Consider the following 26,926-nt stretch of genomic DNA (forward strand, 5'->3'; position numbering starts at 1 on the left):
CCTCACGCGGCGTCATCAGCCTCGCGCCGGCGGCGCACAGACACCGCCCTTCCGCCTCCCGCCCGAGGAGAGCGGCGTTGCCATGGCGAAGCCGCTCCCGGCGCGGTACGCCCGTGAGAGGGACGGGCGGCTGGCGGGGGCGCCCGGCGTGGCCACGGCCTGCCCGGGGCACCGGCCGCAGCTCTACCGTTGGCGGCGCCTCACGGCCGGGGCCAGGCCGAAGGTAACGGGCCCTGACGGGCGGCGGGACGGGACGGGGCGGGACGGAGAGCGCTAGGGGGCGCCCTGCAGCGCGCTGTCCAATCAGGGCGCGGCCTCTCGGGTGAGGGGCCGCGCGCCGCCGCCACGCCCCTCGCCTCACGCTCAAATGGCGGCGGGGAGGGCCGGGGGTGCTGCGCGGGTTGTGTCACGGTCGGGACAGCCCCGCGGGATCCCAGCCGCTTTTATGAGTGGGGTCGGGAAAGAGGTTTCCCAGGGCTGTGGGAGGGCGGCGGCAGCGGCGGCCGTTTGACTCGCCAGCCGTTGGGAAGTCCGCGCTGCGCGCTCGAGTGAATGGCGCTGAGGTCGGCAGCGTTAAACTCCGGCTCAGAAAAAAAAGAGACAGGTGGTCGCAACGCTATCATTATTATTTAAAAAAAAAATAAAAAAAATCTTATTTCTAGCCAAGGTTTGACTCTGATAACTTGGAACACTGGATCGAGGTGAAGTAACTTGGCCAGTAATGCACTCAAGAGTAAGGTACCATGTTGCTGTGCGTAAAACTCACGGGTCATGCACAAAACTTGCTGTTGAGCAGTACTGTGGGTTGTATGTATGGGCAAGTACTACAAAAGATTTACCCCAAAGCACCATCTGCCTCTACAACCACCTGAGATCAAGGAAAATGAATTCTGGGGTGAATTTCCCTTTGTTTTGCTTCCTTGGGCGCCCCCGTGCTCCCACCCTCGGCCTGCTTCTTACGGAAGGTAGGAGGGTGGACCTGCCGCCTCATGCAGCTTCCTAGGCCTTTGGCAGCAGCTTGCTCTGGTTGCCCCAGCACAAAGGGAAGAAGTCCTGCAGAAATGCGGGCTGTCGGGGGTACGGGTGTTACGTGTGAAAACACAGTGACACACCAGGACCGTTTACACCTCAGAGAGCTGAATATGGGACGGAAAGTCACTCAGACTATTTACACAGCAGACAGCCTGGTTATGACAAAATGCTGACAACAAATTTCATAGTTGGTGGTTGCTGGGGAGTAGCTCAGCAAGTCTCCATCCAGCCCCCTGGGGCTGGGTGTTTGCATTCTCCCTACACGTTCTCCAATCACTATGATTGGCATTAATTGCCAAATGAATGCTTATTACTTAATGATTGCTAAGTCCAATTTCTCTAGTCAATCGAACAGTCGGGGAAACATGTTTCAAAATAAATCTATTTCTTAAAACAGCCATGCTGTCTTGTGTTACATTCCCACTGATGTTTGCTCTCTCTGGAGGAGAACCTGGATAGAGGAAGTTTGAAAATTAACATCCAGCAATCCTTAAAAATGTTTCCTTTCTCTAATTTAAAGAAAGCGGACCAAGCCTCTGAGTATGCTGTCTCTGAAGCTTTTTCCCTTCAAAAGTCAAGGTATCCACTGGGGCCTTGTGGTCCTGTGACAAGTTTGGAAACCGTGGAAGAGCTGCAAGATCATGATGAGGCCCGTGAGGAAGGTGAGCTGAAATACTGCTTGCCACAACCTGCCTAAAATGAACTGTTCTTGATCCAGCATTGTGGTTCTGGTCTGAACAGGCTCTTGCAAAGCTTGAGACCGTAAGAAACAGTTCATCGTAAGATGTCTTTTATCTAATGGAGAAAGGCATAAGAAGAATCAACTGCTGGAGTTCAAGATAGATCCTAATTAGCATACCTAAGAGAAGGATAAACTCTGTCTCCTGGAGATTTCAGGTCAATACGAACATGAATACTGCCCTTGAAGACACACTGTATGGTCAAATACAAGTTAGTGGGCTACAGGAAACTGGATGAAATTACCTGACATACTTTTGATAGTGGGCCAGATGTGAAAATGGAGTTGCTCTATGTAACTTTCACATCTATGAATAATTGTGTGGTTTTGCTTTGACTCCCATGCAAAATTTTCCTCACTAATTAGCTAACTAAATATTCCCTTTGTAATGCCTGCAGCCACAAGTGCTTGCTGAAATTTGAAAATAAAACTGCGGTAGATTTAAAAAAAGAGAGGGAAATTATCTCCCATCAGTGCTAGAAGTACATCTGCAGTGTAAAAAGCTGATAAGAGACAGGATTTTAAAAACTGAGTTAACCGTTCTTTTAAGACTCAGAAGTGAGCCTTACAGAATAGAATGAAGACATGTCTCAAGACCATCCACTTCAATACAGGAAGTCAGCTTTTTCACTTGTAATCATCAAGGGTTCAACTGATAGCACAGAATACACCTATCTGCTTACAGTGCGCTGTCTGATGCATTATACAGCACACTGGCTCAAAAGAAGCTGTCTTCACAATTGGTGGAAAAGTTGCTTGCTTTCCTCATGGTTCTTTATTATTTTTGTTTGCCCTTCCCTGCTAGGGTTTTCCTTTTTATAGCTACCAATCTCTCAGGATTGTTCCTAGCTCAACTAAAAGCCTTTTATCTGGAATCCATTATTAGAATACTTAATGGTATTAACTACACATAGTCCACTTTGCAAAGAAAGGAATTGATAATGGAAGTGCCAGAACTCTTTTATTCCAGTTACGAGGAGCTCAGGTTTCCCACTCAAAAAAGTAACCCTTCCCCAAGTGATAAGCTCTTTTTCTCTCTTCTTTCTGCTATCGGATATATTTCCTTGTTCCTGAGCTGGTCTGAGAGATTATGAAAGAGAACAAAAGTAATTTGAAGGACAATAAACATTAGACTTGTGTTTTCTTCAAAAAACCCACCCCTTTTTAAGGAAGTTTTTAAAAGGCTTTATTGCCTTAGAAATACCAGGACTCAATGGGAGCATCTACAGTTTGTGTTAGAACAAGAGATTTGGAGCAGCTGCTTCCTCCTGTCTATCGGCTGTGTGCCTTTACAGGGGATGACTTGCACTACAGTGGCTGCTGAGATCCCTGCTCTTTGCCCATCCTCACTGCACGGATGGCTCAGCTTCTCGTCGGGCTGCTCCTGATGCCTTGCAGTTTACAGCCCTGCATTCTGCTTCAGGAACAGCTTGGCCATCCATGCAGCAAGGCCAGGTGGTTTGTTGAGGCAGCAGCCTTGTTAGCTGTCCTTGTTTTTTAGTAGGAACTCTGAAACAAAGGAATTTTTCCACAGAAGAGTGGAGAAGCAAATAAAAGTTCACAGGACTTTACACCCAGTTTTTCACTAGGCATTTGAGCTCACTGAGGAGTACCAAATCCATCACAGGTGCATTCCTGTAGTTGCAGTCTTAATTCTGAGTACAGGTAGTCCCTGGTGAAGCTTGCCACCTGACAGATTTGTAATCTAGACTCACCAGTTGTTCCTGGAGCTGTGGTTCTTGAAAAAGTTAACCTGTACACATGAAGCAAACATTTGTCCAAACAGTAGTTCTTTTTGTATTTAACATATGACATCCTTGGCTGTACACGTGGAAAATACCTAAGGGTCTGCAAGTGCAATGGTATGAAACGTATGAAAGCTATTGGAGTTATGAATTACCTCATGTGAATTCCATCTCCTTGATAAATGCTATAATAATCGCACAAGTGATCTAAATGTCCACAGAATCTTGTGGGAAAAATGAGGTGGAGAAGAACTTATTTGTGACCTATGTGACAGGGAAAAAGTTTGCCACCTTCTCTTCCTGTTCTTTTATAGATCAAGAAGATGAGAACAGAACTATTAGCCTTATTCCATTTTCTGTTGTAGATCCGCTTACAGTCATTTTAGACAGCCTTCCCAGCATGTGATATAACTATCCCAGAGACAGAGTCTTGCTAGTTTATACTTACCCATATATTTTTTAAGCAAGTGAAGTCATCAGTCTCTTTCCTCATGATAGCCCAAGAGCTGCTCAGTAACTGGATGAAGTCCAAATTGCAGCGGGAGCTGATAAGCGATGGAGAAGATGAGGTTGACACTGTCCTCATGGAAAAGCCTTCTGCAGTCCCTCTGAAGTATGAGCGGTTTGATGGTGAGAGCACAACAAAGCAGCTCCTGGCTTCCTTTCTGAAGATGTGCTGAGGAAGGGAGCCAGGTCTCATGGTTTGTCAGATTGAGAGGTAAAAGTTGCTTTGAGGCCACGGTAGTGGGCTCAGTAGAAACAATATTAGAGGTTATGATTTTTCTCCCCCAGCTCTTACAGCAGCTTGCTGTAGGGCTGCACAAATGCACCTCATAAACATTCAATGTCTCCTTGTATAAAAGAGAAATTTTATTTCTTTTGTGTATGGGTGTTTGTGATGCCTGTCAAATTTATACAGCTGTTCAAGATGCTCAGAGGCAAGGCAGTAAAAAATGGACAAAATGTTGTTACTGCTCTAGTGTGTTCAATGTGAGACTGATTAAGACTCTTTGGGGATAAATAGAGTGCAGTCAGTGTGTCCACTTTCATCAGAAATGCATTCACAGTCTGGGAAAGTGATCCTTTTAATTACATTAGGCTTTGTGATCTGAGACAGAGGGGCTTATTCATTTCAGACTAGCCTGAGATAATCTAAATTCCTCATTTCAGACTTGTGCAGCTATCTGGAACATGAACTGGAAAGTTCTTCTGTCCAAGAATACCTACAGCATCTTTTGCAGAGTGAAGTTGTGAACTGTGGGATAGCGGAAGACCTTAGACTTGAAGACATCAAGGAAAAACAAAAACTTGTAGATCCACGAATAATCATGGAGCTCAGACACAAGCAGGTGAGCAGGCAAGGCAGCACAGTTAAAAGGAATAAGATGGAGGATTATAGGATTAGAGTGAATGCTCAGTGATACTTCCCCAGTATTCTCTCACAACCTGCAACAATCTCTGACTTGCGGGCAAATACCCGAGGATACTCTTCCACAGTTTATCTGAAACATTACTGCGTTGCTGCATGCACGTTAGCCATTCACAGTAGCTTGCACAGTCAACTTTCACTACATCTGTTTAAGTTTTCCCCCCCCTTTCCAAAGACTGACAGGAAAAGCCACCATGGCAGTCAGGTCTGAGTTTGCTCCCATCAAGTAACATCTCACTCTCTTAAATGGAGTTTTTTTGCTGGTCTAAGAGCAGAATGAGTGCAGTCAGTGCCAGCTACAGATAGGGTTGCTTGCTTCATATGCAATGTGGATTGTGACTTACCCTGTCAGTGTACAATGAACCTCAAATTCTTCAGCCTTTGGCATCTGCTTTGATTTTTGCTGATTCCTCCTTCCCAGGTGAAAGAAAACCGAATGAGGCGTCAGAAGGCATTAGAGCTTCAGAGACAAGAAAAGTCCCTGAAGAAATCAGTTCTGTCTGAGGCCAAGCTCCAAGCACAGGAGGAGGACAGAAGGAAGGCCTTGAAGGCCAAGAAGGAGGAGGAGGAAATCCAAAGGGAAATGGTGAAGCTGCGAAAGGAAATGGCTGAGAAGAGGCATACCATGGCAAAAGCATGGAGAATGTAAGAGGGAGAGGGGGGCATGGAAAGAACTGTATGAAGAATACTTCTCTTATCAGCTCCTTTTGCTAAATGTAAGAGGAGAGGTGGTCCCAAAGGAAAAATCTGCTATTCCTCTGTCTCCAAGCTCTCCCAAAACCTTTTATTCCTTTGTTACCAATGTCAATGGCAGAATTCATCATTAATGGGAAGTTGGGCTAAAGATACTGTTAGCCTCCCCTCAGCCATTACCAGTATGTAGCCTGAATCACAAAGTAGGAGGGTGTTCGCACTATCGTGCATTCTCTCCATCAACCCTGTGGCCACATCCAGCCTTGTTAGCATCTAACACAGCATGAAAGCCAGTACACACACACACAAAAAAAAGAATAGTCTGTGTTGAAAGTCTAGCACTTAAAATACTTCCTCTGCTATGAGAGAATCAAGTGCATTCTTGGCTGGGAATTCTGCAGAGACATAATTTTTGCTTCTGCTGAGCTTGGATTGTCACAGAGATGTGACTTGTAGGGATGCCATTTATTTATTTAGGCAGCCCTGAGATCCTAAATCTTCTCATGCAAGTGCTTTACTGAAATCTTACTATTTTCTTCTGCCTGCTATATTTTGGAAATGCTCCAGACTGTTTAATCTCTGGGACCCCAAACCATGACAGAGGCTGTTTTCTAAGAAGGCCAAGGTAAATAATCAGCAACTTTCTAAGCTGTAGAGGTGAATCTCTTAGGATTGGCCAAAAAGAGAGTGAAATCTGTGCTATAGTACTTTCCTCATTGTATTAGATCTGTAGGTTTGTTCACTTTCCAGGGAGGGGAAGAGACAAGAAGAAAGTCAGAAGCTGTCAATGCAGGAGGTATCTGTTACTGTATCACCGCCCCTGGTCCTGAAGGAAGAACAGCAAGGAGAAGAAAAACAGAGAAGGGCTCAGGAGCTGCTGCACAGGATTCACACCAATAAGCAGAGAGTGAGCATCACGCTTCTTTATCTGAGACTCTCAGCTACCTGCCCTCAGCTACTTTTGCAAAACAGAAGTAAAAAGTGCTAGTTATCAGAGTTTTTTACTTCTTCCAAGCCCTGCTCCTGATACCAGGAAAGTAGAAAAGCAGGGCAAAAAGTATCTTGTAAGACTAGGAGCAAGAAATCCTGAGCTTCCATCCCCAGTATGTCTGTGCCTCAAGTGTACTTAGTGGGAGGTTTCACTTAGAGTTGTGGAAAAGATGTGGCTCCCAGGACAGTTGCGAACATAAAATCTTCTGCAATTGAGAAACAGGCAGATGAACAGAGGCGGCAGCGGAGCAGGATTTGTTTGCCCTTGAGGAAGGAAGTAAAAGGGCGGAAGTGGCACAAAAGGGCTCAAGAAGCCCTTATTGTGTGTATGGGAAGATATTTTAAAGATTACCTTGCAGACCCTGGTGCAGGAGCAGGGAGAGGGAAGAGGAGAGAAGTGCTGAGGCCTGGGATGAATTTTTAGCTGGGTCTCCAAGAGTTGAAGTATGCCAGCACATCCACAGTAACAGGTTCCTCAAGGATCAACTCCCACTGGGTGCAGTAGGATATTCTGTGATACTGCAACAGCTCTTTTGAGGCAAACGTAAAGACTTTAATAATTCCTAGCAGGAACCTATTTCTTTTACCTTCATTATTGTGATACCGTGGCCATCTCTGCGTTAAACACGTAGTTGTATCAAATAAGTGCAATTAAAGAGTGATCTTTTTGTACTGAATAATTTTATATGGGCAGCCTCAGCAAAGGGAATAAATTTCCCTGAGTGCAGGTGTGAATGCCATCCATCATGTAATGTTTTTAATTAATAGAGCAGTCATCATCATTAATGTCTACTTATCTACCTCTAGAATTTTTTTAGTAGAAAAATCCCGTAGTTTTTATGGTGATGGCTCACTTCATCTGCCTGTCTGCTGGATTTGAGCTTGGCTACTGTTTAGCAGTACGCAACCTCTCTGCAGCGCAGTCTAAGCTATGAAGATAAGCTTGCATGAAACCACAGAACAATTTAGGGCTGGCATAATGTGAGAAGCCACGGCTTAGCTGATCTAAGCAATAGTGACACTTTGATTATTTTCCTAAAGCAGAAAGAAATAGCTAATGCACTGACATTTTGTCCTTTTTCTAAGACTCCATTTGGAGATTTCAGTGAGTGAGAGGAATGCAATTAAAACAAGGCATTGTGACAAAAGGGGAACAGCTGAGTCCTGTGAGTTGACCCACTCGGCAGATCAAAATGAACAGTGTCTGCAGCGACAGGACTAGAATTATGGGGTAGATTAGATAGCAAATTGCTGTTCTGTACAACGTAAATCACTTCCAGAGGCAGTGAGTCTAATTACACAATAGGGGAAAGGTTTGGCTTCCTACTGGAACAAGGGTGAGCTTAGATCGTGTCATAAATTCACACTAGGAAGTGTCTTGATTTTTGTCTAATTTACAAAAAACACCAAACAAGTGGTCCACAGAGCTATTTGTGAACTGTTCTCCACAGAAGCGTTCTTACCTGTAGCATCTTAGATGTTTTCTAGATTTTGAAACATCTTTCCTGCCTCCAGAAATTCTACATTCCTCACCCATTTTATTCCTTTACACTTGGTGAACTAAGCGTGTTTCACTCAAAAGCAGAGCCCAATGATGTTATCTTTCTAGTCCCTTTCTGCTTTTTATAGAAGACCTGCACGTGCTCTGCATTATTTTTTTTTACCCTCAAGGTAATTGTTGAAAGTGGGGATTTGAAAAAGAATCTCAAAAAGGAAAGTCAGATAAGGGGAAGGGTGGAAAGGATCAGCATTTGTGTGATGGGCTGTGTCTTGCTCATTGGTTTTCTGAAACTCTCCCATGCAGTGCATGCAACGACATTTCTCTGCCTGGCTGAAAGTCATTCTGGAGCACAGAATTAAAATGGGAAAAGCCAGAGCCCTTGCTGACTGGAAATGCCAACTGAAGGCCCTGCGAGCCTGGAGAAACTATACTTGGGACCAGAAAGTTAAGCAGGAGATACAGCAACTGGAAGTTCATCTCCAAGATCAAAACAGGTAGTGACCCTACACTGTGGAATTCCTCCTACTGCAGCAGTACTTGGGCAGTGCAGTGATCAGGGACTGTGAAAGGGGCTTGCCAGTTAGCCAGCAGGAGGAAAACAGCACCTTTTTGAGAAAATTGCTATATTGCCTGCAATCTGCCAGAGGCATTGTGGCACAGATGAAAAGGAAGACAGAGATAAACAAGAGCTTTAGGACTTTCCAACAAGCCTGCATCTCATTCTCTCTAGATATCTCACCCTGGCTTGCTCTGGACCCCAGAGAATATGAGGTGCCATATTTATTCCTGATCAATATAGTTATTTCCTATTTCAGTAGTAGTATAGCAGAGATCATTTTGGCCAGTGTCTTTCATTGAGGAGGCTGTTGGATGAGTTCCCTATCAGCCAGAGAAAATTTTGCTCTTGCAGGTGTCTGGCAGGCTGTGTGATGAGGCACTGCTGCTTCCCCCTATGCAGCTGGCAAGGAAACAGGGTACCTCTTTTGCACCTATCCTACAGCTCAAGGATGACACAGGAAATTGCAAAATGTGAACTAGGGAAACTTACTTCAAAATAATGGGCATCCTTTCTGCCCTCCCACTCCTCCTTGGAGAAACTCTGGACAGCTTTGGAAGGCCTTCAGAGTTAAGTGACAGAAAGACTCGGGAAGATATGGGGCCTCATGCCATGGCCTGGACTGCTGTACTTGATGCAATTGTTTTAGGTAGGCCTAGGCAGAAGCCTCACTCCTATCATAACACAATTGCTTTCTCATTCAGGAAAAACCAACTGTCTGTGGAGCATAACCAGCGACGGCTTTTGCGCTGCTGCTTTCTGGCATGGCAGCGCTGGAGCCAAGCAGAGACAGAAAAGCGAGAGCTGCAGATCAAGAGGGAAGAGACGAAGAGAAAGATGGCACAGCTGCTGGAGGCAGTGTCACTGGGGAAGAGTCGTCTGGACAGGCCACTGGAGGTTGACAAGCCTGGGACAGCAGCTGTAAACCATCATCAAGATTTGCAGCAAGACCAGGTAAATCCTTCCCTTGTAGTCTATCGAACCCATGTCATCTGTTGGCATCTCAGTATTCCTACAAAGCACTTAGTTTGTGCAATCTGAAATAAAAGAGTACATTGTCCCAGAGTAAGGCTCCTTTCACAGGGTGACCCCCAAATACCTTCCTGCAGTTGTTCAGGAGAGAAGTCTTTAAAAATAGGAGGCAAACATGAAGGACAATGGATGAGTTTTAAAAATAATCTCTAATGCTGCCAGAGAACAACCCTTCATGTACTGTGAGTCGCAATGAGTGTCCCACCCCCAGATCACTTTTGCTGAGAGATTAGTTACATCTTTGATGCCTGCTCAGACTTAAAAAGAATAACACTTGACTGCATGACAAGGGATTTTGTCATGCCAGTGCAGCTTTCTGGCTTTTAAGCATGGAGGGAAAAAGTTGTCACTGGCTGTTTCAGGATAATGCGCATCACAAGGAGGTAGGAGAGGAGAATCAGAGGTTGCTTCCTTAAATTGTCATTTTTCAGGTCAGAGCCTGCCCTTCCTTTCTGTCTATAAAACCTGTACCACAGCAGTATCCTAATCCTAGCACGAGAGCTCACACACACATATTACAGATCAAGCTTTTCGTTTGCTTAAATGTCAGCAAAAATTGATTTTCCCACATTGCCTATATCACTCTAGTAGGCCCATATTTTTCTTCTGATGCACTGGTAAAATTTGTGCTGGAAGGATGGGACTGAATTTGGGGTTTGACCTAGGAATCAGAAAGCAGACCTTACATCTGATGCCTCTTCAGAGAAAGAATGTGTATCAGAAAAGGCACAGCCTCATTCCCCACTGTGCACCACTTTCATGGTAATATTTATTGAAGCTGGATAAGAGGCACGAGGAAGCAGCACCTTGTAGACTTCTCTTCCATCTGAAAAGGAACTGTCCAGTTGATCAGCTGTGTAGATCACTTCAACAACTGTTTTTTCCTTTACTCTCAATCTGAGTGCTGAGTGGGGACAACACAGTCCAGAAGGGAGTGTGCTAATCCCTGAGAAATGAGCTGTGCTCCCTAACAAAATAGTCAGGATATATTCCTGCCAGAGCTCTTGCCTGATCAGGATTTCTTCCTCCCAGTGAAGTGGCACATAGCTCCTTAACAGTTCTTTCCCACAGCCTCCCATTTTGTGCATAACAGGGCCCCTCTGCCCTGGCTAGGAACTGGATAAAGATTGCATAACCGAGATTGCCCTATATCTCGGGCATCTCACTAGATTTGCATTAAAGAAACACTTACTATGTAGAAAGGGCAGAAGAGTGCTTGGTTTTAATCAATGCCAAATTTTTCTTTTTTTTTTTTTTTTTTTTCCCCCTAGCCAACCAAAACTTGCCTCGTACGGAAAGAACCTGACCAGACCAGAGACCACTCTTGTTGGGATGCTGCTCACACATCTCATTCCTACAGAAAACTCAAATTTGCCTGGGAGATTACCGTAAAACATGCAGCCTTGCGTGCCCAGGACGAGGTTGTGTACAGGAATCAAATAGTCTCTCTCCCCCAGCAGTTTCAGGCACCTGGTCCAAAGACAGCTCCTGCTTATGGTAGCCATTTTGAGCACCGTCATGCCTTCCAGCAACGTCTGATTGAGGAGCAGAGGCAGCAGCTTCAGAAACAGCAAGAGCTGATCCTTGAACTGCAGGAAAATCAGAGGCTGAGCAGAGCTAAAGAAGAGTCAGCACAAGCCACGGCTGTAACCCAGCCTCTTAACAACTCTGCTTCACAAACCAGGGAGGAAAAACTGAAGAGTGAAAAACAATCCAGATGCAAGAATACAACCCATTTGAGGTATATGCCCTCAATAAAGCAGGCTCAATTAGTCAGTATGTGTCATTCCTACTCAAGTTGAGCCAGAATTTGCCAGGCACACTTCAGTCACGCTAGCGCTATCTGCTCTTCCTCTCACCTGTGACTTAGCCTCAAGGGTGGTATCAGGCTGGCTACAATTCTCCGTCCTCCCCTTTTGCAATGGCTCAACACCATGTGATCCATACAGGATCCACTTAGAAACAGCAACACCAGAGTGTCACACATAGTAGCAGCAGAGATTTATTTAGTTAGAAAAAACAGAGAGTGTCATCCTCAGTATTTCAGAACATGCAGCAGCCCTGGGTACTCAGCTTCTTTGCAAGGATGCATCATTAATCCCATTTCAAGCAGAAGAAAGGTGTATCAGGGATTCAGAATGAAAATGCAGCACAATGTAGAATAGAAACTACAAGGCCTGTTTCTCAACCATAAGTGGTAGGTGTGAGATGTCATTTGACCACATTCATTCATTAATTCCTTTACTCTTTCCTTTCATAGTCCACCTGTTTCTCATGGGCCAGAAAACAAAAGGGCAGCGATGCAAGGCAGGAGGCCCTCCAGCCAGCTGACCTCAGCTCATCCCATACTGAAAGGTACTGTTCTAGATAGCAAAAACTATTCCAGACCACTTTTCTCAATAGCTTGTCTGGAAACTTCTCTCTTTCTTCACCTCAACCTTGCTGGTTGATGACACTATGCAAGTAAAACTCAGCTCTCTTTCCCAGCCTGACCAGTGCTGTGAAAGGGTGAGCTGTTTCCGTGCCCAAGTCAGGCATCTGTAAAACCTGGGCCACTGCAAGCCCCTCAGGTCCATGCTTAGTACACTGTAGTAGCAGTTACTCCTAACACTTGTGATTGTTTCTGGTGTGACAAGACTCAGAGAGAGAAGCTCTACAGGGTTTTCTGCTGTTGGTCTTATTCCCTTCATTGCGCATCCAAGTAACATTTAAACTGACCAGTCATTTTCACCTACCTTCTTGACAGAAGTATTGAGGTTTCAAAGTGAATTAAGTGCCTACCCATGGTTTTGTGAGACAACAGTAGCTAGGCTGGGAAAGGAGCTCCGGAGCCCAGCCCTCTGTGAGATATCTCCCCTTCTCTGGGGAACTGCACATACACTGGAACTGTGTATGGAACAGCACATACATGTTGAACACGCAGCACAGCCTTTTAATGCAGTAAATTAAGATCAGGTTCTGTTGTATCCCTATGTCATGTTCTTCCATATCGACTGGGCGGTCATCACAGTCTGCATGAAAGGTTGTCTGGAATATGATCATTGTGATGTTTACCAGTTTGGGGATCACCAGAGCTTTTTGGCCGTGATAGTTGGGCATTAATAGTTGCCTTTCATGAACTGACAGTGTTCAGCTGTAATGCTACCTAGTCCAAGCTATCACTCACTCTGATTTGCCTGAAATCTGTACACCTTAGAGAGCGTAAGCATATTTTCAGAGCACTCAAGTGCTTTTTGTTTGAAGATCCCCAAAAAATTCAGTGAATAAGTTATCACTGGATGATTTTCCCTTGGCAGAGAATCCTGGGACAGCTGAGAGGAGAAAAGAATCTGAAGAAACCTATTGTGAACAAAACACTTAAATACCCCCCCAGTTATTGATTGCTTCAACCTGTGCTTCATTTGTGACTCCAGAAGAAGCAAGCACAGGTTCTCGACTCCACTGCATGTTCTGTGTGGTCACATCAGTGCCGTAACACCTTTGCCGATAGCCAGCAAGATCACGCATTGCAATTTGTCTCCCAAAAGAAGCATTTAGCAGTAGTTTCTCATTAGTGGGACCAAGTACCTCTGTGTCACTGTGGCAGGGATGCTTTCTATCATGAAGTCACTTTTTAAATAAGCAGTTGGAGCTTATTGGAGACCTCATAGCAGTTGCTGCTGAATCAGGTGCCCTGAGCCTCAGCACTCAATCAGAGAAGACAGGGATAAAACCTCTGAATACAGCTCCTTTCATAACTGAGCCTCATGGCTGTGACTGTGAACCAAGAAGGGTGTAGCGAACCTAACTGGGGTAGTCCTGAGTAATCTTATAAATATTTATGAGTTCTTTGTTCATGACACTGCCAGCCATAAGAAGCAGCAGAAAAAGCAAGTCCCTTTGTGCTGGCATTGCCAGGTCAATGGGGCCTGGCAGTAGAGTGCTCATCCTTGTTCACCAAACTTTTGCCATTATCCTATGGTGCATTTCCACTAAGCCTTACATCCTCTGTTTCTGTAGCTATGGAGGAGAGAGCAACTCAGCGTGCAGAACGGAGAAGGAAACTAGAAGAAGCCAAACAACGAAGAGAAGAGGAAAAATTGGTAAGGCAAGTAGAAAATGAAATAAAGTCTCTTTCACACCATTCCAGTTACAAGAAATGCTGTTTTAACCCCAGAGTCAGGGACCAAGAAAAGGCCCTCTATCCAAAACAGGAGTTTCATAGTTGTGAGAAAGCAGATGTCCGGCACACATAAAAAGAAGTAGTTATTGCTGCATTTGCATATGGTGACAGCCCTAGCTCTGCCATATCACAGGCAGACACTTCACGTTGATGCAGTTGCAATTCCAAAAGCAGCCTCCCTTACCACCCCTCCAACACTTCTTTCACACCTACCCCATGACAGTAACTTGTCCTTGCCGAGGATGGGAAGGGTGGAAGTGCGTGCAGAGATCCACTTGATTGGACCTGATAGTGGTGGGGTTCCCCTCCCCTGCCGTTTCTGTCTGGTCATGTGCAGCTTGAGGATGTGCAGTCTCACCTAGTAAAAATCCTGCATCCTTCTAGCAAATCTCTGCTGAAGAGAGAAGATACTGACAATGTTTGTGTAGTTAATACACAAGTTCTGTGGTACACATCCAACAGAGGAGCCTTCTTAGCTTCAGGGCATTAAGCCCAAAATATTGATAGTAAGTTGAATTAGGGTTAGAAAGCTCAGAACTGGGGTCCTAAAACAACCAGGGTTTCCTCCTTCTCCAAGCAAGAGAGATGCACTTGTGTACACAGGAGGCTGAAATGAGCCTTAGAGAACATTTTAACCATAGACTAGACAGACAAGCATCAGGTTAGGTTTCCTCAGCTGCAGTTGCCACGATCACAGAGTTCAGGAAGCACAGTCATAGTAATCATGCATTATGGTTGGTGTAGGTTTTAGGCCTTTGATGCATACATCAAGAGCAAAAGCTTGGTGAAATGAAAGCAGAGTGGGGTTTGCAATGGGAATAGATAACCATTCAGAGAAGGATATTGTGGCAAGTATGACCAGTACTGAAGTAAAGCAACTTCTTTGATCCTCAGTGTTTGGGGAAAGAAATGTTTGGGTACCTGTAAAGCTGCTTTGCATGTAGAAGTAAAACTTCAGAGCAGTCCCCAGGGATTCATAACTGACTTCAGTGATCAGGTTATGAATAAATAACTTGGTGTGTGGTTTAAATTTTTTAGGGGAAGAGTGGGCAAATACTATAACTTAGGGCAAAGAAAGAGATATATATAGGTAGTACAAAGAACAGTCCCTTCTTCCTCTCCCTTCCACAGTTCATTGTCTGGCACAGATCATGTCTAGTATATGACAAGTCTGCTTCCTTCTGAAGTTTCAGGTGCTGGTCAATACTAGAGGAATACGGGGAAAGCTTAGAGGTCTGTGTTCTCTGAAAAGGTGACATGCACCAAATTACGTTTTACCTTCCTCCACTTTCTCCATTTCAAGGCCCAGCTGAAGGCTGAAGAGGAAGAACGACGGAGGAAGGAGGCTGAGGAAAAGGAAGCTCAGCAGGAAAAACGACGGGAGGAGAGAAGGCAGCAGAAGCTGGTGACCAAACACCTCACCTGTTTCCCACCCCTTTAGCAGGGAGAAGAAGAAGAGCCATTACCCACTAGCACTCAGTCAGCAGCCAGAGTAATGTGAAATGGAGGTCTCCATTAGTAGAGCAGAGATCCATAGCACAGCACTCGCTATATAGCCTCACCACCGTCCCCCTTTTTGGCAGCGTTGGGGGAAGGGCTGTGGACTGAACGCACTATGAATCATATACTGTCTCTCTTTCATCAGCAGGACTAGAGGTCCCAGCTGGTGGACGTTCACTGCTGAGGTATAGCTACATAAGCCCTCACAGTGGCAGCATATTCAGCCTACTTTCAGACTGCTCCTTCCACTTGTATCCCCCTCCAGCATACACAATGATACCAGTCACAAACTCACAATTTAAAAGTAAACAAGCCTGACAGATATATGAAGGGCAACTTTCCACCTGAAGAACAGAAGCATCCTCTCCTTGGAGCTAGCCTAGGAATAGCCCCACTTCATTATTGTTACTTGGAAATGAGCTGTCCTAATAACCCAAATAGCACATTTGAAATCCTACAGGAATTTGACCTACAACTACTGTTCTACTTGGATTGAGTGTTTTAGGATGTTTGACCTTCATCCCTGAGTCTCAGACAAAAGCAATATTGTACAGTTATATAACACCCACATCTCTCCCTTACTATTTAGGCTAGATGAAGTCGTAGGGGTCATGCATAAACTCAGTCATTTCTGGACATGTTTTCAATCTAGTTTTATAAACATAGAAAGCTGCCCTCCTCGAGCTCACCAAAGCACCCCTCCCCACATAGATGAAGGCCCATCAAAAGGAGGTTCCTGCTAGGTCAGCACTGCTGGTAGCCACAGATGATATGTTTGCTACAGTAACACCAATCTGCTGTGCTCAGAGAAGGCCGTGTGTTGATACATGGCCCAAGGAAATGCCCAGAAATACCATCATCTTCCATGAGAATTTTCAAGACAGTTTGCTTTCTACCACAGGTTCTAGTACCTGGGGTCCTATCTGGTCTGCACTGCTAAAGATCATGCAGATCCCTATTTCCTGTCAGGTCAGGACCTCCAGCTCCAATATGACAATTTATTGTCATTGCTCTATGTCCTCTTCATCTGGAGTGAATTAAAACTAGTTCTCTTTGTATTGTAGAAAGAGCTGGAGAAGCAGAGGAGGCTGGAGAAAGAGCAGCAGCTCCAGAAAAAGGCCAGAGATCACTATGAGAAGGTCCTGCTGAGAAAGCTGGGAATGGTGCCATGGAAAAGGCTGAGGGAGCAAGCCAAGGAAAACCTGGTGGTAGGTGCTGAGGATAAAAGAAAGGACTGATGCCATGGGAGGAAGGGAAAAAGAATGGATGCAGCACTTAGCAGAAACCTTAATAGGCTCTTAAGCCAGGTAGAGATGGAAAAAGCAAAAATTCTCCCTGCACGTCCTGTCCTATATTAGTTCTTTAAATCAGCCCATCTGACAATAATCATGAAAGGTCATCAAAAACCCACAAGGGTGGCATCCTCGTTTATAGCTGATTAAACAGGAACCAAAAGGACAGAGAAAGGAATGAATTTCAATCTAATGAGAAACCATCTTTTGTTAGTCTACACTTGTCTGCAGTACTAACTGCCACATGATTTGATGCCAGTAACACAGTGGGAGTTAGTTTAGTATGATATAGCCAAAAAAATAAACTGAAGTTATGTGACATGAGCCTGTCAGTTCTCTTGCTCCACAGCAATGCTAATTAGTAAGACACTGCCAAGCCACTGTAGTTATAGCAGTTAACCCCAGCCCATCACTAGGGCTTTCCCTCTCTCTGGAGCTGCTGGTGCAGTGTTGGCTACTGCTACAGGTAGGACACCACAGGTGATAATCCACGGATCTGTTCTAGCCTGGCTGTATCTTCAGTGTGGAATAGCAAGTGGTAGCTTCTGAGACCTTGGCATATAAATATTGCTAGTGAAACATTTCTGTACATGACTGAATTGGCATGCCTTATCGGGGTGGACTAATAACATTCAACCGTATCCTGAAGATTTATCCAGAGCCCAGGGCTAAGTTGGTAAGCTTCCCTTTAAGTCACTGGAACTACAGCTACTTACAGTACTCGACCAAAGGCACATAGGCCTCCAGCTGGGAAGAAGTAGAGGGATAGCACCCGCTCCGTAAGTCCACCCTGCTGGTCAGTGTTATGGATGGGGTTGGACTAAACTGTTACAGGCCATGCCTCTGCTCCAGTCAAAACAGGTTAAACCGAGCATCTAATTCAAAAGGGTATTCTCTAGAAGTGATGCAGCAGTGGCCTGATAGAGAGACTGGTCTTGTTCCTTATGCTGACCCTTCTTTGTGGGAAACTATCCTGTAAGTTATTCCAGCTGTCAGACATCTGCATTTTGGGGGCCCCAAAAAGCTGAGGTGATTTTCTAGTGTACCCAGTTTTCTGTAGCTTTATGTTTATGTAGTCACTAGTCCAATTAACGAGCTGCTGTCTCTGCTGTCTTTACTCAGGTGGCACAAAGGCACCACTGCTTGGGCCTGCAGAGGAAATGTCTGATGACTTGGCTCCAGGACACCCAGGAAAGCCTCATGGAGAAGGTGTCTCAGGCTGAGGACTTCTATTCCCATACGTTACTGAGACGGGGCTTCAAGAACTGGCTAAAGGTTTGCCTGCACCACTGCACCACAGTGGAGAAATGATACCAAGCAAGCTAGCTGCTGCTTCGCTTACCAAGCAAGCTAGCTGCTGCTTCGCTTTCCCCTCGCCAAGTGCCACTTCACACACCTGCAGCCCAACCTTTGCTGAGTTACACTGTCCCCATTCCAGCAACACCACTCCCTTCTTCAGAGACCTTCTTTCAGCTCTCCACTCTCCATCATTCTCCTCCACCCAGGACACTCTCCTGCATACTGCTCCTCCACCTTTGCACTGTCTCATCCTGCTCCTTGCTGATTTTCCTTCACTCCTGTCCCTATTACCCTTCACTGCCACAGTCTCAGCACTGCTCTGTTTCTGCTTCTTGGGCTGGGGGTTGGGAGAAAGAAGCCATTCTCGCCTCTTCCTCTGTCCTCCTTCCCTAGTACAAGGATTATCTCTCCACTCTGGAGGAGAAAGCGAGTACCCTCCATGCAGCCTGCCTCATGAGGAAGTACTTCTGGGCATGGTTTGATGTGATCATGGAGGAAAAAAGTACTTTATGGGAGAAGCTGAAGATTGCTGCTGAACACAGTAACAAGTAAGTGCATTCCCTTGCCAGCAGTTCTTTTTACTTGGGTTTAATATACCCTATAGATTATTTTAGAGACTACTTTTGACAGGTCAATTATCTGTTCCCCAAGAACATGTGAAACAGGTTCTTTATTGCTGGTATTTTGCTCCTGTGATATGCACAGACAACATCAGCAGAGGTTTATGGTAAGAATTTTCCATGCAGCCTGGAAAAATAAATTTAGTGGTACCCTTCACAGGACTTTTAAATCTGCTGAAAGAATACAGTGAAAGCAGCTAAGTAGCTGAAACTTTCTAAGCTGATTAGCAGATCTGGCCATGCAGCTTCTGCTAAAAGCTGCCTTAGGAAAATCTTTAAGTACAATTATAGCAAGCCAAATGATTATGCTGGAATTACACTGTATGGTTTTGTTCACAGCATATGATTTAGTTCATAAATCCAACGTTGATCAACTAGAAACCCTACTTAAGCAATCTTTCGGTTTATGCCACCGTCAGCCTGACTTGGCAGTGAAAACTACAGCAGGCAGTTCTACTGATCATGACTGGAGCTAGGTGTACCCAGTTCACTCATTGTCCCATAACTGCATTAGCTATGCATTTTAACAGGAAGAAAAAACTATTGTCCAAGTTCAGCAGAAAACACAAGCATGTTCTCCTACCTCACCATGAAAGCATGTCAGCTGCATGCAGTCATGGATAGGCTGCGCCTGTGCGTAGCACAAACAGGATCTGCCGCACCTTGGAGTAAGAATTAAATTAAATTAACCTCTTATGTGGTAGAGGAAACCTGTTCTGGCTTGCTGTGTCAGTAAGATTAGAACAGTGCATGATTTAACCCAACAAGCCAGCAAACTGGAGGCACCAGGGAAAATTCAGACCCAGGAAGAGACTGGATTCATCCTATATATGACCTCATATTAGGAGCATAATCACCTGTCATTCCTCATTACCTGTTCCCCCACTGACTGGCAAAAGGCAGCTCAGACTTTGACACAGCCAACTATTCTTTAGACAGGACTGGTGCTCCCTGTTGCCCATATGGGAACCCAGGGTAAGGCACCTTTGGTGGGGTGATTAAGATCAGGTCAGAATTGGAGCCCAGCTGCCTGCACTCCCAAGTGGTTGGTCTGGACCAAACCAAACTGCAATTTTCCTGAAGAAACTGCTTTCAGAGACCCTGTTTATTCTTCAGGAAACATCTTTCATCTTCGGAGGGCTAAGCAAACACCAGCTAATGAATCCTGTCAAAGGGAGGAGCAAAATTCTTGGGGGAGAGGACTAGAGAAGGGCAATGTGTTATTTTTCGCTGGCATGATTGACATATTAATGGAGTGGTCTGCATGCAGAGGTTTACCATGTCACAGCCCTGACTAGCAGCAGAAAGGACAAAGCCCACAGCTATTTTAGGGGAGTTCCCCCCTCAAATGGAAGTAATCTTTTGATTTATGTTATGCACACATCTTCATGTCATCACTTTGTTCTTTGTGTCCTCGATTTCTTTAAGGAGACTCGTGCTGAATGCATTCAAGGCATGGAAGCAGTACCCATTACTGATGAAAAAGGAAAGAGAGAGAGAGGAAAGGAGAAACCAGCTACGCAGGAGAGTAGCTGAAATTCTCCCCAACTTCCAAACATGACAGAAGAGAGTCAAAGATGACTGGAGGAGGAGAAAAAGACTGATTCTGTTCAGTGCTATCTTCCTGCTGACTGAAACAAATCCAAGGGGAAGTCCTGTCCAGTGCAAAGGGTCTTACAGCCAAAGGAAGCTCCTTGGGGTCACTGCTGTCGTAAACTAAGCATATATGGAAACTTAGCTGACGGTTTCACTTTGTACTTCAGGGGGTTATTCCCCACAAGGTCCTCATGTGAAGTCTCCGTAGGGATGTCTTCACTGGTGGCAGAGAGGCTAGGTAACCAAAGCCTAGCACAGGGTGTGTTTCAGGCCAAGACCATTTCCACACACAGAGCTGCAGCACTGACGTGAATCCTTCTCCATCACAGGAAGCACAGAACTGAACTGCATCTATTTTTCCTTAAGCAGTAACCTGGTGCTTTTCTGTTGCCAGTACTCTGTAGGGTGACACAGCTTGATCAGGGAGCAAACAGACCTGACTGTCAGCTGACCCACTATCCACTACTGCGAACTTGGCCACCCAGAGAACAGTTTCCAGCTAACTGTGCCAGGGAAGTTTGGATGGGAGGAGGAGAGGGAAGAGCTATTTATGCAAATCATATTTGCTAATGATCCAGATCACAGCATCACATATGGACAATCTAAAACCTGAATTCTTTTTCAAGGGACTGCCTAGTTCACAGCACTGGCCAGCTCACAAGCACAGTGCTTTGATTTTGGTGGCAAGCAGTGATTCCAAGTTTATGAGCCACCATCTTCTTGTCATTTAAACATTTTCCAAGTTGTTTAACTGTAGCATTTAAGGATGTTTTGTGCAAGTCTGTCTGGGCCTTTTCACTTGATCCAGCACTTCAAAAACCCTAAAAATCCAAGACAAAAGCAGACTGTATTTTTACATAAGTTAAAGCTAACATGATTAAAATGAAAGTTTCTTATCACTGTTCAACGTTTAACTGCAGCGTAGTGCAGATAGGGTAATGCCGTAAGGTTCAGTATGTCTTGTCTTAGCAACAGCATGAGGCAGGAACCTGGAATCACTTCCCCCTCACAACAAGATAGGCAAAGTTCTCTCCAAAAGCATTTGGCAGTACAGGGAGCACTTGGGTAACGCCAGGAAGAAGAGTTTACTGTTTTTCCATTGTATCAGATAATTTTTAAAACCTGTATATGCACTGAAAGTTTCCAATAAACCCAAACCTGAAATGGACACAACTGAGTTGTCAGTGCAGATTGCGTCAGAAGCTGGCTGAGTGGCACTAGGCAGAAGTTCAGGGTCAGGGACCTAGGCCAGCACTAAGCACTGCTGATGAAGTAGTATAGGACAGGTCAGGTGCCCAAGCACAGCAGCAGGCTCCAGAGCTTTAGCATTGGCAATTAGTCCAAGCGGAGAGCTCACAGGGATGTGGTCAGAGAGCCTGCCTGCCCACACGAGCCAGGCTGTTGAGCAGACCCTCGGCGCAGGTCTGAAGACAACTGTCGCTCCCAGGTTACCTCCCGCAGCCATCCTCTACAACACGAGAACATTCACCATCTCCCAAAGGCTGATTACAGCCCTGACCACCAGCAGGTCAGATGAGCGCATTATCCAAGCGCAGGGAGCTGAAGGTGCCTGCGTGGAGTGTGGGCGAGTACAGACCATCTGGCTGCATTAAAAGGCAGATTGTGAGAGGAAGTGACAAACTGAGACAGGGCTGAGTAACTTGTCTTGCAGGGAGAACAGGCACTGCAGAAGGGTAGAGTCTTTTGCAGAGGACTGAGCCAAAGAGGCAGGGAGGAGCAGAGCTGGGGGCTGAGCTACTGAACTCGAGCCCCAGTGCAGCGAGCAGCCACACTTGGTGCTAATAGCAGCAAGCTGTGGGAGCTTGCAATCCACTTTCTTATAATATGCTCTCCCCTTGGAAACCTCTCCCATGTAGTGCCTAACGAGCTCCTGAACACCTCTGAACCAGCCCTTACGCTCCCATGTTACTGCTGGCCTTTTCCTAAGCTGACTTCCTCCTTACCGGGGCTTGGCAACGAACACAGCAGGGAAAGTCTCCAGCCCACCCTCCATCTGGATTCACAGCATAAGGAAGACAGTGACCCAGAGGATGAAAGGTGAGGACATCCTTTCCCAGCTAGAGAGACAGTAGCATTACAGCCAGCCAGAGACAGGACACACTGCAGCTGTAAGGGGAGTAGCAGGAGTATGGAGCAGTAGAGTGGATGAGCCCACATGCAGCCTGGTCTTGACCGTAACAACAGGCTGAGCAGACATTGCATCTACGTCTCTCACAGCTAAAAGGGTGCCCCAAACTACTGGCTACTCAGGGGTGCACATCCAGTTTACTGAACTGCAGATTCTTTCCCCAGCAATGCCACACTTGCACATTTTGTCCTCGAGGCCCACAGCTCCCACTCACTTCAGTGCCCACTCACCATCCATGAAAATAATGCTGCTTATGTGGAGCATAACTCCCCCCAAAGAACTTGAAAGTACAGTCAACACTTTTGAAACGGGCCTTTGTCTCCAATCCTTTCAGCTTCTATTCTTAGTATCTTTCAAAAAGATTCTCCTGGTAAGATGCTCTTTGGCTGCACAGTTCCAGCAGCAAGAAGCAAAAACAAGATCCAGGAGGAGCTGTGCTTTGACACCCCTTTGCCCTTGCCTACTGCTAATTCGACGCTAGCATGGAGCTGAAGCCTCAGCTGGATCCAGCTGAGGGATAGGGGTGATGTTCAGGGATCAGGCGCATTCATACTGAGAACATGGTCTGAATCAAAGAGGAGATGAGAAGCCCCTTGACTTTCCCATTCAGTCCACACCTGGCTGAAACAACTCATACCTCCTTGGCAGAAGCAAGGCTGTGCCCAATGATGCTGTTGAGAGACTGCACAGGACACCCCTAAAATCCCTGGCATGATGTTAGTGGTTTGCAAATTAAAGCTCCAGCAAACATTTCCCAGCAGGAGGGTGACACACAAGAGAGCTTGTTAGACCGAGGAAACAGCTTCAGCCTGCAGCTGTGCCAGAGCATCCCTCCTGCTCCAGCACTTGGTTAGATGCAGATGTCAATGCCTTAATGCTGGTCATCAGCCCACACTCTCACAGCTTAGGCACACTCCTGCCTGTCAGCTCCTTGCTTTTTTTAGCAAGGGAGGGAGGTGGCTGCACAGCCAGACTTCCCTTCTCCTGCGCAGGGAGGGGGGCAGGATTTTCACTTTGGTACAACAGCAAATGCAGAACCCTGAAGTAATTGCAGATTGCCCTTCTCCCCAACCACGTCCCCTGCCAACACCTGCCCTCCCGAGTTCTTACATGCTTTCCCACAGAAATACCTTCTCCTCAGTAAATCCGTACACCAGTCTCTTCAAAGTCTCCCAGGCCCAGCTGAAAGTGGATTTGAAACAGAGCCTGAAGTATTAAACAATTTCTTCTGCTCCCCCCAGGCAAACAAGACTGTAGCTGGGGACGGTAGTTAGCCTGGGAAGGATCCATGAACCACTGCAGTCTGATCCACAGCTCACATCTTTGCAGACACCAGCCACAGTAGCACACCTTGGCCTTCCTCAGCACATGAGCTACCACTCCAGACATGCTCCTGCTGTGCAGGGGCAACATGGCAAGCCACATCAGGAAAAAAATAAAAGCTGGGGAGAGACAGTAGTCTCATGTGTCCCCATCATTAGCACTGGGGTTAATGAAGCTGGTGGCTGCTGGGCTGTCAGAAGTCTGACACCCTTCTACACATACCTCTCTCACCTAACTACAAACCTGGTTCATTGCTAGTGCAAGGTCCTTGTTGTCAGCGAGCGCAAGGTAATCTTCAAAGAGAAATAGCTGAACAGCAGACAGAAGTGCCATCCAGGCAAATCAAAGCAGAGCTCTGGGAACAATCAAAGGCACCTGTGATTCTATTCATTAGAAGTCATCTTGCCTTTCAGCAGATGTCCCAAGATACCAATAGAATCAAAGGCTACATTTCTTCCCACTATCTGCACAGAGAATATCCACGTAATTTCCAAACATGGCTTAGAAGGTTTAAAGTAAGACAGTGTTCCTTTTGGGGGTTCTGGATGTATTGTGTGGGCAGGTGAGGGAGGGAAAGCAAGACACTGGACAAACAGGCTAGGAACCTGATCAGATACCAGTAATGGATTGCTCATGGGATGCAAGATCCTGGTTCAAATCCCCACTGCAAGGGAATATCCCTGGTTTCCAGAGTGGTGAGAACTGCCAGCAAGTCTCTGTTTCATCCCAACACCAACAAAATCAAAGGTCAACTTTTGCAGAACTGGAAGAAAACTTGTTTCCCAGCTTCTCCTTAGCCTGTTGCTCCCTTATTCCCAAGTCCAGCTCACAGCTAAATAGCCATGAGATGACGGCAGCTTCTGGTCATTTGACCTGGCTGAGCATGTTGGCATAAATCAACAGGCCACTCCACAGATCATTTCTAATTATTTATTTTGATTCATAATTGCACCCATTTGGAAACACTGAATACAATGCAAAATGGACACAAACACACACACGCACACACACACCAGTCCTTTCAACGAAGTTCACGAATGTGTTTCACAAAGTTTCTTCCTAAAGCTCAGGGTGGAAAAAAAAAAAACCAAAACAAAACCAGCCCACTCTCCAAGGTAGACAGTTCTTCCAAAGCCCATCATTCTTCACATTATCATTAGAGGAGTTCCATAAATACAAGATTTTGGGAGGCTGAATTCCTGCATTTCAGAAAGAACCTCACCTGTCCGCAGAAAGATTTTTGCTGTACAAACATCCTGATAGTGGAAGAAAATCCTAGAAAACTGTAGAGTTCTTCACTGAAAGCAATACAGGAAAACACATCCATAATCACACACTCTTCCTGCCCTTATGAGGCAATATACATTCATATAGAAGGAAAAAACCAAGCACATTATTAAGACATCAGGCAGTGAGGCAGTATCCATTTCATCTTCAAAAGAAATTTTACAGCAAATGGTTTCATTAAGACACTTGAAAACAACCTACTTTGAAGAAAAAAAAAAAAAAGCACCATCATAGCGTGAAGGCTGAAATGTGATTAGGAGTCACAAGCAGTGCCAACTCAGGCTCACCAGTGACTTTTGTCATTTGAGGACAAGTTAAATGGAGAAACAGTCGATGTGGGGATCTGTGACTTGCCTACAAAAAAGCACGATGTAAGAAGATACAGTTAAAGAGTGCCAAGCCACCATTTACAGGGTGTATCTAATGGTGCACAGTTCTTAGTATAGTCACCAAACAGTAGGGTGCTGGCATTTGGACACAGAGGGTTTAGCACTACAACAGCAGCAACATCAGAACCCTGGCCCCTTAAGAGTTGCCCTGCTCTGCAGAAGTCTACAATACTTGTGAAACAACAAATGACTCTTAAGAGGTCATGGTTAAAGCAGGAAAAACTAATTTCCAAGTCTGGGCAGAGAACGATCAAGGCTAGCTATTACCAAAATCCTTCCCTGCTTCTGGCCAGGTCAAGGTCCTCTCTTCTTACACAGGGAAAACTTTTTAGGGCCAGCAGGGTACTACTGTTTTCTGCACTGCCAGGTTTGTGCATACAGTATTTACAGGTGAGACACTGGTCCTTGCCTCAAGGCCACACACACATGACTTAAGTCACCTGTCAAATGCAGCCTGCTCCCACTGCTCCAACACCCAGACAGCACGGATCTAGGCAGCTACTAACACAGCGAGCCTGAGGACTGACTCCTTATGCCTAGGTTTTAACGTTTTTCTACCAGCATGGCCAATAACAAGCTCAGCAAGAAAATACTCAGAAGAGAAATTGTCCTTTAGTGCACAAGAGATCACAACAGTCTGCCCTTGCTATAAGTGCAAAAGGGAGAGTTACCCTTCAAGGACTGCTTGCTAATTCTCAGGGCTATTAAAATGAGAGCTCCAAAGCATGCATCTGAAGCTCGCAACTCTTCCGCCCTTTTAGATACCTTTTAGATATCCTGTTACTTATGCTTCCCATCTCCCAAAGCATTCACAAGGTAAATCCTCTCAGGAAGAAGCCAGGACAGTAAACATAAGCCACATCCTTAAAGAAAAGGTCATTACTATGGAGATTACAGCCACCCGAACTTCCTATTCACTGGGGAATCAGCACTGCACACTCCTCATAAAAAAAAACCTCAGCCTTGCAACCCTTTCAGTCTCCTGAATGGTTCCATTTCCCTCTGGAGTGAGTGCAAAAATAAAATTTATGTTAGCACTTTACCCCCACTATATTGGAGTAGGCATGACCAAGGTATGGATGGAATGGTTACATTAGTCCGGGGTCCTTTGCTCCTAATCTGCACTCCAAAGTCCACACTGCCTGGGAGAACACCACTGAGAGGGTCTCGGTGTAAGCAGTTCAGATGAAGTCTCCCATGCCAGAGCTCACTAAGAGACAAGGGTCAAGACTACACTGACAGACAGGCTGCAAAGTAGTAACCAGTCTCTGCCTGTGAGAGAAAGCGAGCACAACAGGGTCAGGCACTGCCAGGGAAATGATCTGCGATCTGCTCAGCTTTCTCCCCACCAGGAGTAGCAGGACTCTGAGAAACCGCTTATCTCAAACCTGTAAACACTCCCAGAGTTCGTTCAGCTCACGGGCGCACAACTGATTTCTGTACATGAAACTCACGGGGACAGAGGGGTTGGCTACCTCCACTGTAAGGGTTCATTTAGCCCAGGAGGTCATTCTGCCTTAATCTCCCCAAGCACCAGCAGGATGAGATCTGAGAAGATCACAAACCTGCTAGCCCACAGCATCCTTGTCTCC

At 45.7% G+C, this 26,926-nt stretch overlaps 1 protein-coding gene across 2 annotated transcripts; it reads left to right on the top strand.

Annotated features, from left to right (window-relative positions):
- Positions 1-15: 15 nt before the first annotated feature.
- On the top strand, positions 16-21,349 carry CCDC191 (coiled-coil domain containing 191). 2 transcript variants are annotated; one of them, XM_049824978.1, is made up of 16 exons: positions 16-223; positions 1,553-1,694; positions 4,015-4,146; positions 4,687-4,865; positions 5,367-5,590; positions 6,389-6,545; positions 8,433-8,623; positions 9,390-9,639; positions 10,989-11,458; positions 11,978-12,072; positions 13,717-13,799; positions 15,183-15,284; positions 16,444-16,587; positions 17,794-17,946; positions 18,364-18,518; positions 20,019-21,349. In XM_049824978.1, the coding sequence occupies exons 1-16, from the start codon at positions 83-85 to the stop codon at positions 20,149-20,151; spliced, it is 2,751 nt and encodes a 916-aa protein (XP_049680935.1). In that variant the 5' UTR covers positions 16-82; the 3' UTR covers positions 20,152-21,349. The 2 variants fall into 2 exon arrangements, with proteins under 2 accessions (XP_049680935.1, XP_049680936.1); XM_049824979.1 differs by lacking the exon at positions 16-223 and adding an exon at positions 280-733.
- Positions 21,350-26,926: the final 5,577 nt, after the last annotated feature.

The sequence above is a fragment of the Accipiter gentilis genome, chromosome 21, assembly GCF_929443795.1.
Source record: "Accipiter gentilis chromosome 21, bAccGen1.1, whole genome shotgun sequence".
NCBI lineage: Eukaryota > Metazoa > Chordata > Aves > Accipitriformes > Accipitridae > Astur > Astur gentilis.